Below are 12,342 nucleotides of genomic sequence, written 5' to 3'. Positions count from 1 at the left end.
TGAGAAATGGCCCCCATTCCTGCTAGGAGTTTATCAAGGCAACTCAAAACCTGAAAACGCCATTGACTACATGGAGGATTCGCAATTGATTATATGCATTGCGTGTGCCTTGGTGTAATTCGTAAACTATTGTGGTTTTTTATCCGTGCCCCCTTACTACAAGAATTGGTCATCAAAATATTGACATAATATCTGATGCGTTGATGAATATCAACGATTTCATTCCGAGTGATTTTTCGAGAAACTTCGTTCTTTAGCTGAGCTTGCCCGATGGAAGGCAACGGAATTACGCCAATTTCTTTTGTACACAGGTTCAGCAATATTTAAAAAAAAAAAATTCAAAGGAACAAAACAACTAGAAGATTTCTACGATTACTTAATGTTATTGCACACAGCAATCAAAATTCTGTCTTCGCCTGTCAAGAAACGGAATATAACCAATACGCCAAATATTTGTTAATTCTATTTGTGGAACAATGTAAATCTCTTTATGGGCATTGGTTCATTTCATACAACGTTCATTGCCTCATTCGCTTGGCTGACGATGTAATTAGATTGGCAGCACTGGACTGCTACAGTTCATTTACTTTTGAAAACAACATGAAGATAATGAAGGGAATGGTTCGAAAACACGAATGCTTTCTAGCTCAAATTGTTAGGCGTATGTATGAGCAAGAAACTCATTTGATTCATATTCTAACCAGATGGTAACTGGAAAAACTCTATTGAAAATTAAACATACTAGTGGGCCCATTATAAGTACATAGCCGGAAAACAGTACAAAGAAATCCATTTTAAATCATTGGTTTTGATATTTGATGACGCCAACAGCTGCGTGATTTTTGAATATGAATGCGTAGCTAAAATCGCAAATATAATCGAGCACCATAACGCAGTCGTCAACGTTGGAGAACAATTGAACTTGCAAAAAACTGACTTACTTCCTAAGCCACTTCAATCTTCAAGACTTTATATTTATTCAGTAGAAACTTCTAAAATGTAGAAAGTGTAGTGTCAGAAAGCCAATTTCAGCAATTAAATGCAAAGCATTGTGCATTCCTTATTAATCGAAAATATTTTTGAATTTTCCTTCTAATGCATAACGGAAATTAAATATCGAAAATCTAGCAACGCGTAACGTGACGGAAGAGACGATGGCTTTCCTCATTGACAAAAGTGACGAACAAAGTGTTCAAATTTTTTATCTAGCCACGTTGAACTAAGTGTCGAAAAGTGTGGGTCAAATTTTCCAAGATACGGTCATTTTGAAATAATTTATCGTGTATCTCCTGTCTACGTGGGACTTTGATATATTCAACAAAGAGAAAGAAAATTTTACAAGAAAGTGTTCTTCTGCTTTCAATCCAGCATGGCTCGATACAGGGTTACACCACAAACAGCTCAAACTCCAGTTTATTTCAGTTGGAATTTTGCTTTCTTAGGCGTCCTTCGTCTTCTTTTCCTTCGTCTTCTGTTTCTTCCTCGTGTGTCCTACGTTCTGGTCATCCAGTAGGAATCTTGTTCTTCTTTTCCTCGTTGGCTTTTTGTTTTCTGCTCCTGCTTCCTTAGTTTTTTTCTCGTCTTCTGCTTCTCTTTCGGTGTTCTGCTACTATTTCTTTGCCTTCTTCCTCGTCTTCTCTCTGGTCCTCGACTTTTTCGCCTCCTATTCTTTCCTCCACTGTACCTGTTTTCAGCAGGCGTTCTTCGTTTCCTTTCCTCCTTCTTCGAAAAAACAGAAGAAAACTGTACAGCAATCGAATTACCCCCGTTAAAGTATCTTGGATTTAGCCACTGGCATTTTTGGGAGTTTCCCCACAAGCATAGAAATTTAGATTTTTAAATAAAGACATTTTGTTAGTGAGTACCTATATATGGTGTGTAATTATTTAATCAGTTTATTTATTTGTAAAAAATTAACGATAACATTGCAAACGATAAAATATTATAATGTTTTTTTTATCGTATAATGGATGATTTTTTGTGAAATGGAATACTAAATTTGCTTGACGACCAGCACCACGTACGTTTACATCAGTGGATGGTTGTTTTGAAGCAAATTTCTAGTTGATTGGTACTATGTTAACCAGAGAAACAAATTCATACAGTGACAGTATCGAAAGTTAGTCGCCTCGGAAACCTCGCAGTGCAAATGTTGTGGAACAGTTCCCACTTTATTTTAGTAACCCATATTTCAGCTTTTGAGATTACATTTTCCTCTTTCTGTTCTTCATAGACCTCCTTTGTCAAGAAAATGGGTTCTATTCGATAGTTATCGTTGATTTCTTCTGTTTCAGGTAGTTTTGTTGATTATATGGAACCAGTAATAAGCTTGCTCGACAATTCATTCTCACTTTCCCAAGGGGGAGTTTATTTGATGAGGTGAATGATGAGGGATGAACGATGAGAAGATCGTTATAGATCGCCATCGAAATCATCACCTACGAGTGTGGAAGTTGTTTCTGCTATCTTCTATTTTCCTGTAACCAAATCGGTCAACGATTTTGTAAATATTTTTCCTGTTTCAAACGAAGTTTGTTAAGTGCACAAATTAAGACGAGAAAAGAAAACCAGAGATGCAGCGGAATCGAAGAACAATAATTGGTTACATCACTGTCCAAGGTATGCATTGAAGAACAATGACGATGGAAGCAGAAATGGGGAAGACGGGGTCCAAAAAGATGATACCGACTTGTAATTGTTGATTAATTTATAATTTTCTCCAAAAATTGCTATATCACATCTTTGGAAGAAGTTAATGCCCTAATTGCCATGCACATCAACTGGAAACTATGAAGAATGCAATTTACTAGGAAATTAGTTACTTTTGAATTCTAGTTTTGATTTGCACCAGCCTTATCTAGAAACCATACCTAGACAAAAGTTGACAATCCTTGAGAATTTATCAAATAATTATTGAAACAGCGGAGCTTCCGCTGTACGATCAATGAACAATTTCATGTCTGCAAGCGTATTTTAAAGTAATATGATTGCTTTCATAAGTCTCTAACTTCTAAAAATTGGCATCACTTGTTTGCTGGAAAAAGTGACGATTGGATCATTCCCATGTTTTTTAATTATCTCTTTACTTTGAAGAACTCTTCAGAACTTAATATTTTTGAGAAAATTTTAAAGCCAAAGAAGCTATGAGACAATGTCGTGCACTTGACGCTCATCGAATTACAAAAAAACTCTGTGAAATCAAAACTAAATACGTCACTCATATACGAAGAAAGAAAATATAATGCCATTCGAACATTCTGATGTTTGCCTACCAGATGATAGTTGACAATCACGGCACAAATGATGCAAAGAAGAAATATAAGTTTCCATTCATAAATGATCTCGCCATTTTTATTCTTCGAGTGACTTTGTCTTTGTACAGGCAAGATTCTTAAGAAAATGATAAAGTCTAAACTAAAATTTTACCTCGTGCCCACATTAATTTGAAGGAAGTTAATTCCATGATGCCAAAAAAATGGAACATTCACCGGAAACTTTGAAGAATGCAATTTACTAGGAAAAGGGTTATTTTTGGATTCTGGTTTCGATTTGCACCAGGCTAATGCAAGGATTTTTATGTTAGCCAAGCTAATACTTGATACCTTTGAAGTAGGAAGGGGAGACCACTCCACTTTCGACATCTCCGGTTTTTTGCCCTATTTTTTCGCATTCGCGCATATGAATTTGTTTCCTTTTTTAAAAATTATCATTCTTCTTCTCTTAAGTCCCTGAAATATTTTTTATTGCAGATTTTGTCTTAAGTTACACTGGTTTCAATTTTTGAGTGCTTTTTTTCTTTACAAGGATGGCATTGGACGAACGCTTATCCCACTTGAGAAGGGGTTGGAAAATGGCCAAAGGTTCTTTTTTAAATTAATAAAAAAAATATGCTGATCCACTGATCCGACCCCTTACCCCATCCAAAATTCCAGAAAAATTGGATTAATACTTATTTTTTTGATTATATTCCACTCTCCGTAATATAAGACTTCTTTTAATTTCATTCCAACTAGCAATGCTATTTTCTGTCCATCGATTTTACAAGTAGCTAGTTTAACATTGTAAGAAATTTTTTATTTGTGTTTTTAAAAAACTCTATAGGCTACCTCCGAACAATACAGACAGCGGAGGAAATGCCTAGCCCTAAGCAAAGAGAAATTTGGTTCCTTACAAAAGAGCTAGGGTCCTGTGAGTTGGAATCTCATAGTTCAATATTTTTGTTCGCAAGTTTTTCTTTCTTACATCAACAAAACACTGTAAGCCTTCATTTTTTCCTAATTTTGTGTCAAAATTAACCTTTTTCTTTAATTTTTAATCTCTCAAATGACAACAAATTTGTTGACATTAGGGGCATTTTAAACGAGCAATTTTGTTCTTCAATTCTAGATTGGTCTGCATCAAGATTCGGCTTCTGTTGGCTTCCTCTTCTTATTAATAAACTTCAAGGCTTTATCACCTTGATAAACTTTTTACCCCGTACTAGCGTTACCGCGCGCTACCACGTTAGTTCTCAGTACCGTGCGGTAGCGTTTGTTTTCACGCCATCTAGCGCTGTTTTTTTTAACACAATAGCAAAACAACAGATGGTGCTCTAATATTTCTGGAGTAATCCATCAGGCCTTTGTTAGATAACCAATCGTTCACGTTTTTGGTAGGAATCTAAAATCTTCTAAAAATTTTAATTAACAATTACATTTGGCAATTTATGATATGTTATTTTTTTGAAACAATTAGCCGAGAAGAATTTTTTCTTGCCTTTTCGAAAATTGGTCGCTAGATGATGTGGCGAAATGAAGTCGATTGATGATGAAAATCGTTAAAAAAATTTTCTATATTTTTAATCGTTATTTACTCTGTTAATGAAGCACAGATAAAAAAAAACAGGACGAGATATCTGCAGAAGGGGGCAAAATATTTCATTCTGAAAAATTAATTTTTTTTAAAGGGCCTGGTTTAATCGAACACTTATGTTAAAAAAAACTACAATTTCTGGTGGACCACCTTAGTTTTTCTTAAATAACTAAAACAACTTTTGCATGTAGAAAATCAAGAATTTCACTATTTGGGTTTCCATAAAATTCTGAATAAAATAGTTGATTCGGGGACTGGATGTGATGCCTAGTTACCGTTTCACAAAAAATGAAAACCCCCAAAACCATAAAATCCGGCCTCCTTGAGTGATGGACTCATCTTTAAATTGTACATTTAAAAACAGTTTACAGAAATGTTTCCGAGTAGGGTTTTTACTAAGAAATATCTATCAATAAAAAAAAGTTCATGAATAAAATTTGAAGTTACCATTTCTTCCCAATTCCCATGTTGTGAGTAAGGCGCGCGGAGGTAGGGTGTTAATATCGATATTTTAGCTCCGTTTTCACTATCGAGCAGAGATAACAGTGATTAGCTTCGTCTCAGAAGCAGACGAACAATGTGTGAAAGCCTGGGGTTGAAAAAAGGAGACGAAGGGCTTATCAAGTTTGTAAGCCCTCATCTTGGATCAGAGGGGAAAATGTATCTCAACTGAGTTTTATGTATGCTGTAGCAGACGACACAGCGGACGCGAAGCACGTTAAATGTTTTTTATTTAGAAAAACAAAAAAAAAATCTGTTGAGAAGGTGGGGATAGAAAGCTATGGAGATCATTAAGCAAAATATTGAATTCAGAGGTTTGGGCACTAAAATCTTTTCAGGGTTAAAGCGTTTCCTTCTTAAGTTTGTAAAAAGCGTTCACAGGAGAAAGTGAGAGTGAATCATGTCTGAAAATGAAGTTTTTGGGAATGGATCCAACGTTTTGAAATATTCTTTTCCTTGTGGTGGCATTGTATACCTTCGTGTGACGGAGGAGATAAAAACCAAATATGAAAAAGGTAAAGTAATTTTAATTTTCTGACTATCTTTGTGGTGATTAAATTTTTCCCCTTGGCGTGTTACGCACGTGTGTTCTTTTCTTTCAGATGCCCAATGCAAAGCTGATCTTAATGCTAAGGCATATCAATATTTCCTCAACATGGAAGAACACAGAAAGAGGGTCGAAGAAGAAAGAAAGAGGCAAGAAGAATTAGAATTAAAAAAGACGAGTAAGTCTGAAGTTTGCTGTATATTTCATTTGGTTTATTTCAAATAACATTTATGTAGATTTATTTTATTTTCAAGAAGACCAAACGGAATGTGAAGTAGAATCGTCAGGTGACGAGCAGGTTGCCCAATCTGGTTGTGGAGCCAAGCGTCGTTTTGGCGCTGCATCACGTGTGCAGGTTGATAACGGAGTAATTAAAGTTTTACCCAAGCCTCCTGTTAAAAGTAAACGATCCGCACCTAAAAAAAACAAGAGAGAAAAAAGCCGACTCAACCATTCAAAAAGAGAAGAATGGACTATGCTGAGAACGAGCCGAAACCTTCCTCATCAACTGCTGTTGGTACTTGTTCATTAATCTGCTGAAAGTTGTGTGCCTGATATTTACCTGTTTTTTGTAGACGTACCTGACAAGGAAAACGAAGAAATTCCTGAGGCTGGCGAACAGGATTCTGATCCTAATTTGGCCATAGAAGATTCCGGGTCGGACGAGGGTGGTGGTGATCCTGGAAAGTGGACCACCAAAGAAGTTTCTAAACTCTTGGACGTGAATCAAAATTTTAAGCCACAATTTGACGAGCCTTACGCGGTTAAGCTCCGCATCTGGAAAAAATTAAAAAATAACTTTATAATAATTTTTTAGCCTTATTTACAGCCATTTTGTTATTTAGATTTCGAAAATTCCTGAAATAGTGGCAACCGGAAAGTCATGTTTTCAACTCTCGAAAAAAATTGATAACCTGAAAAAGAATTGGCGCAAGATGAAACGTCCATGCGCGAAGGCTAATTCCAATTGGAGATGGACCAAAAAAATTAATCTTATATTTGGGGACGACCCAGCCATTGAGTTGAATGACGTTGCCAAGGTCGGGGATGGTGGTCCCATAAAGAAGGCTCCAGCAGTTAATAATTCTTCAAATTGGAAGACAGAGTTGGTGGCCATTGAGAAAGAACGTGTCGATGTTCTCAAGGACATCGCACGTAGTCAAGTAAAAAAACTGCAACTTTTGACCGTTTAACTTCTATTATTGAAAAGTGGTCTGAGAAATAAGAAATTAATACACTGCGTTTGTTCATACTTCGATTTGATTTCATTTTCTGATTAGACAATAATGATATACAAAAACGGACGGATTCACTACTCACACAAAATTACATCAAAAGATATGATATGATTTGTCTTTTTCCAGCAGCCGTACCACGTTCGTCACAATTTCCATCCTCTTCACCAGCATCATCTTCTTCCTCCTCAGCGTGTACATCCTCATCTACATCTCCCAGTTGAATGCACATATTTTGAAGACAGCAGGAAGTAATTATGACGTCCGGTATCCTGTTCAAAAGCAACATATCTAGATAGCGAAGTCGTCTCTATTTTCCATTCAACAGTGCAAACGCACGTTCAATAGCTGACCGATTTCTGAATGATGATTTGTTGAAATTTTTCTGCCTCTAAATTAAAATGATTTTCAGCATTAAGTAAATTTCCCTAAACAAAAAATATAAATGTGAACTCACACGAGAAATTCCACCATTATTTTGGTACGGTTTCATTATTCGCGTAGATATGCTGAATCTGCTAACAATTAATACCGCGTCCCGGCTAGTAGTCTCGTTAAATTCTGACCAATATTGCTATGGACAAAAACATTTGCATCGTGCATAGACGAAAGATAACCAGTAGAAACATCAATGAATTCCCGATTAGGCTTACAGACTGCTTGAAGTGTAACTGCACAAAATTTTTTTTCTATTAGCGTACGCGTGACTTTGGCGAAGTTGCTGACGAATTCTTTTGGAAGTTCCGTCAATGATGCCTAAATATTTAGCAATTTTATGTAAGTGCTACATGAACAAGGGAAATAATCTAAAATATTATAGCCTACCTATAGAGAATGGGAACGAAAATTGTTGTGAAATGGCAGCGTAATCACGTCTGGCTGGCCATTTTATAAAATTTTCTGAGTTTTAACTTAAAGCCCTGACGACTGTCAAAAAAATGAAATGGGCATTTCCTATAAATTCCAAGTTAATGATGCAGTTAGCATAAATCGTATTTTCCTGTCAAGTCCCTAACACAACAGCTATATCATTATACTAACTTTGAACATACCCATCTGCACACCAAATCTGTCTCCAATACCCCTAAAAGACTCCGAAATCCCTAGTGTCCATATAGTCAGTAGTAATTTGGTTCGCACTGGCAAACGCCTTCGTCATTCTATTCCGCTAAAGTGTGTTCCCATTTTACGAGATAAGTTCTGCAACAAAACATTTTAATTAAAACACATCATTTGAAATATTTTCTTGCCTTACCTCAAAACTTTGCCTAGACATTCTGAAATGCTTTTTAAAATAAGGATCAATATATCCTGTAATTACGTATTCAACATAATCTTCAATTCCTGAAAATTCTCTGGGACCTTCCCTGTTATCTGAATTCACAACATGTATTGCAAAATTAGACGCATTTATTTCTTGAGAAATAATGTCGTCGTCGTCAACATTCTGCTGAATAATTTCAGTTAAAATCGCAAGACCTATCACCCTTCTTTGTTCGGCAATTACCATTAGTGTTCTAAAATGGTTTCATTCTTTAGATTCAAAAAGAGTTGTTTATAAATAGCACTCAGTAACTCACAAAATTTTCAATTTCCTAAAAAATCTAGTGAGAATCTCGTCTAAGCAGACGTGATCCAAATTGAGGGCTTACAACCTTGATACGCCCGAAGCAAATTTACTGTGCTTACCCATGGCCATGGGCGTGCTCAGAACTATATAAAGCTCTTCTGCAAATTACCGCGTCAAATGTGTCCACTGGCTCCTCCTAACTGAGACCAATATCTGTTGTCTGTGCTATCGAGTCGCTATCGACAACATTTGACTATCACTCGTACTTTAAGGCTGGATACTATATTAAATGGTTAAATACGCTGTGTTTTTGTCTACTCCTGGTGTGAACTAGGTAAAATTGCACTATGCACGTGCCACTCGAGGAGGTTGCTGTTGCTGGTAGGATTCTGGACGAATCTTTTTGATGGAGGGCTCGGTTAATTGAGTTCCCAGATTCTGAAATACATCATAAACGCAGAAAACCCAGAAATGCTTGGGGTTTCAGTGATAAAGCCCCTGTTCCAACAATTTTTTCGATTCCCCAGGAATTTTCACTCCACAATCATCTCTCAAAACAATTTTTCAAGAAGAGATTGGCGAGAGGTATCTTCGAAATGAGATAACATTTGAACAGCAACTTCATAGCTCCATTGCAGCTGCCCAATTTCCTCCAAAAATCGTACTTGATGATGTGGCAAATTCTTCTATTAACACATCATTAATGAGAATTCCAGGCATTATATTCAGCGTGGGCATATTTTGCCGTGAAGTGGCTATTGAAGTCTAGATTAGAGGCTATTGAGAATAACATTCCATGGAGTTCCATGACTTAGGAATCTACTCTGGATTACCTCCGGAGGATGGCTGTGAATGCAGAAATCTGTCGGACTGGAGGAGGGGTGTGGCTCCATTTCGGACGGGTGGATAAAATAAGCGTCCGGTTTGAAAATGCGCTGAATGTTGCAGGAGGATGGGAAACCATGCTTGCGACGGTCATGGTGGGACAATAAGGATCAGATCCGCTTGGTCCCGTTTGACTTTCACTGTGAGACGGAGAATAAGTGAGAAGGGAGGGAACGCATACCATTGAAGAACTTTCCAATTGATGATGAAAACGTTCAGCGCTGAACAGTGTGGTCGAGGCAGAAGCGCTTCGAATAGTAATTGTAAGTAACTTACATTTTTGAGGTGAAATTCTTTCAAGGCAAGCAACTTAAATGCGCAACGGTTACGGAATCAACCGAGTTCAGATTCGTTACGACTTTTAACAGCAACTGAATCAATATGAAGTCGATTATTTGAATTTAGATTGCGGGTATTATGCACATCTACAACAAGAAATTCAACTTTGGTTTTTGAAGATAGAATTCGTAAATAGTTATAAATTCAGCAAGAGCAAACTTTAAGACTGCTAATGCTATGCCTGGCCAGTCTTCTCAATTTGCACCATCGATTTAAGAAGAACAAGAGGATGCTGATGATGTTGTTTCATTGCCCCAAGTAGTGGTACCTTTTGAATTCGTCTACTGAATAGAAAGGAGAAAACACCACAATAAAATTTGACATGTCGTAGCTTTTATCCATCTTTAGTAAGTATCCACAAGATAATTTTAGCCATCGATATTGGGGGTCAGGGACATTCCGGTCAGGGATATTCAAGCCGAAGGCTTGAAAATCCCGGCCAATGGCCTGAATGTCCCAATCCTTTTAGGCCAAGGTACTAGTAATCCATTTTCGTCTTATTATATTATAATAAATATTATTGAAAGACATCTAGTGCTTTCTTCTATCCCAATTTGTCTAAGCATCAAGGACGTCTCTTTTTTCTTCGAAACATGATTTGGCCCTACCTTTGAATAGCTTGCAACCATCGATAGGAACAAACAAGTCGACCGCTACTTTAAATTCTTTTTTTGTGGTATCTGAAAGTAGATATGAAACGAAGATGTTTAAGTGATACATAAACATTTGATTGATTAGATGTACGACCGATGTCGTAGTCTAAAAAATAATTACAATTAGAATTTTATGTTTATTGTAATTTTGTAATTAAGTGAATAGAAATGGGATTTACAGACATATTTATACCCCGGTCAACTTCTTGCTGATTTGGAGTGTATGCTGCTCTAATGTGCGCTGTAGCATTCCTGAAATTTAATTCCGTAACTGCTTCTGCAATTACAAAAGATTCCGTTGTGATTGCCGCCTGGTCAATGGAAGCTGCCACACTTCAAGCATTTCAGCCTCTCTCTCAGGGTTCAGTGCATAAGGCTCTTGTTATGGTCTTACTGAAGCCATTATTAGTGCAGAAAGGGTTGAACTTGACGAGCAGACAATTTTGTCATAAATCAATAAAGTAGAAACAAAAAATATATATATTGGAAACAAAGTTGCTACAGAGGTGAGTGACATAGTAAGAAAAATAACTGTTCTTTCAACAAGCCCTTTTTAAGTCAAAAGTGTTTCTTAGTAGATACTGCTGTTAAAACTATTCTACAGCTAAAAATATTCACTTATCTACTTGGACCACCTTTACACTAGGAGTTATGATTAATGACACAAAAACGAAAGCAAGAAAAGGTTTGATAAAAAATGCTTAATTTTGCCGGTCAAAAAGTTTTTTCTATTCGTTTCTGTTTTTGAATTAAAGAAAAAAACAGGGTTGTTAACGATACTTCAAAATAATACCGGCGACATAGATACCGATACTCGTTTTTTTCTATCGTCGATACCGTTACCGGTACTGATTTTCGAAAGTATCGCGATACCGATACCGATACCGGTACCGATATTTTGGAAACATATTTAGACTATAAAGTTACAAACTATTCATTCAAAATTTATTTTTTCATGAATGAATACAACTCTAATCTAGAAAAGGCAAGCATTTGATCTAAGAAAAACCAGCGATTCAAAACGTTGGTCACTCAGTTGCGTACGCAAACAAGTTAAGACTCTGCCACCAAGAGAGAAAAGCCGTTCTACTGCGGCGCTTCACAGCAAACCAGTATTGAATTGAATCAATAATTTGCGGATATAGGGAAAAGAAGAATCGAGGCATGTGAGATCATAAGTAGTTTTGGATTGAAAAAACCTACTGATTTCATCATCCGCAGGAAAAAAATGGGCAGTTGGCTGGAGATAGGTTTAAGAGGCGAAAAAAAAATCTTCAGGGTCAATCGGGCTTACATCTAGCAAATTATATTATTAGTCGCACCTGAAATCGCTTTGGTATCAGCCTAGATCATGATTTCTATTTTCCTTTTTAATTCAGCGATGAAACTATAGTTTTACTGGCATCAATTTCTTATTCTGAAGAGTATCCATCTGACCACCAATTGAATTTAAGTTTTGGGTGAATGACGGAAGCAAGTCGAAGTTCATAAGAGAAAAAGTAATTATTGAATCTTTTTTCTATACCCTTAAGCGAAGTATCTGCTAGTGGCTCGCAAACAATAAGCTTCTTTGAATTCCTAAGCTATTGCATTTTTCCTTTGATAACAACCATGGCAGGTATTAAATGACCATCTGTTACTTGGTTTCCAGTTTCGCCCTGTAAAACATCTAACGCTATAGCAATGGGCTGCATAAGGGATACATATTCTTGCATAAACAAAATTTCCTGTGATTTAAAATCTCCGATCCCATGATTCTCA

General features: G+C 36.5%; 1 protein-coding gene across 1 annotated transcript; it reads left to right on the top strand.

Annotated features, from left to right (window-relative positions):
• The first annotated feature begins 5,300 nt into the window (after positions 1 to 5,300).
• Positions 5,301 to 7,151, top strand: LOC124199488. Its single transcript, XM_046595312.1, has 4 exons — positions 5,301 to 5,867; positions 5,955 to 6,077; positions 6,136 to 6,416; positions 6,475 to 7,151. The coding sequence occupies exons 1-4, from the start codon at positions 5,753 to 5,755 to the stop codon at positions 6,544 to 6,546; spliced, it is 591 nt and encodes a 196-aa protein (XP_046451268.1). The 5' UTR covers positions 5,301 to 5,752; the 3' UTR covers positions 6,547 to 7,151.
• The last annotated feature ends 5,191 nt before the right edge of the window (positions 7,152 to 12,342 follow it).

The sequence above is a fragment of the Daphnia pulex genome, chromosome 8 (assembly GCF_021134715.1).
Source record: "Daphnia pulex isolate KAP4 chromosome 8, ASM2113471v1".
NCBI lineage: Eukaryota > Metazoa > Arthropoda > Branchiopoda > Diplostraca > Daphniidae > Daphnia > Daphnia pulex.
Note: the sequence above shows the minus strand (reverse complement) of the source record. Positions and strands in the feature narration are given on the sequence as shown.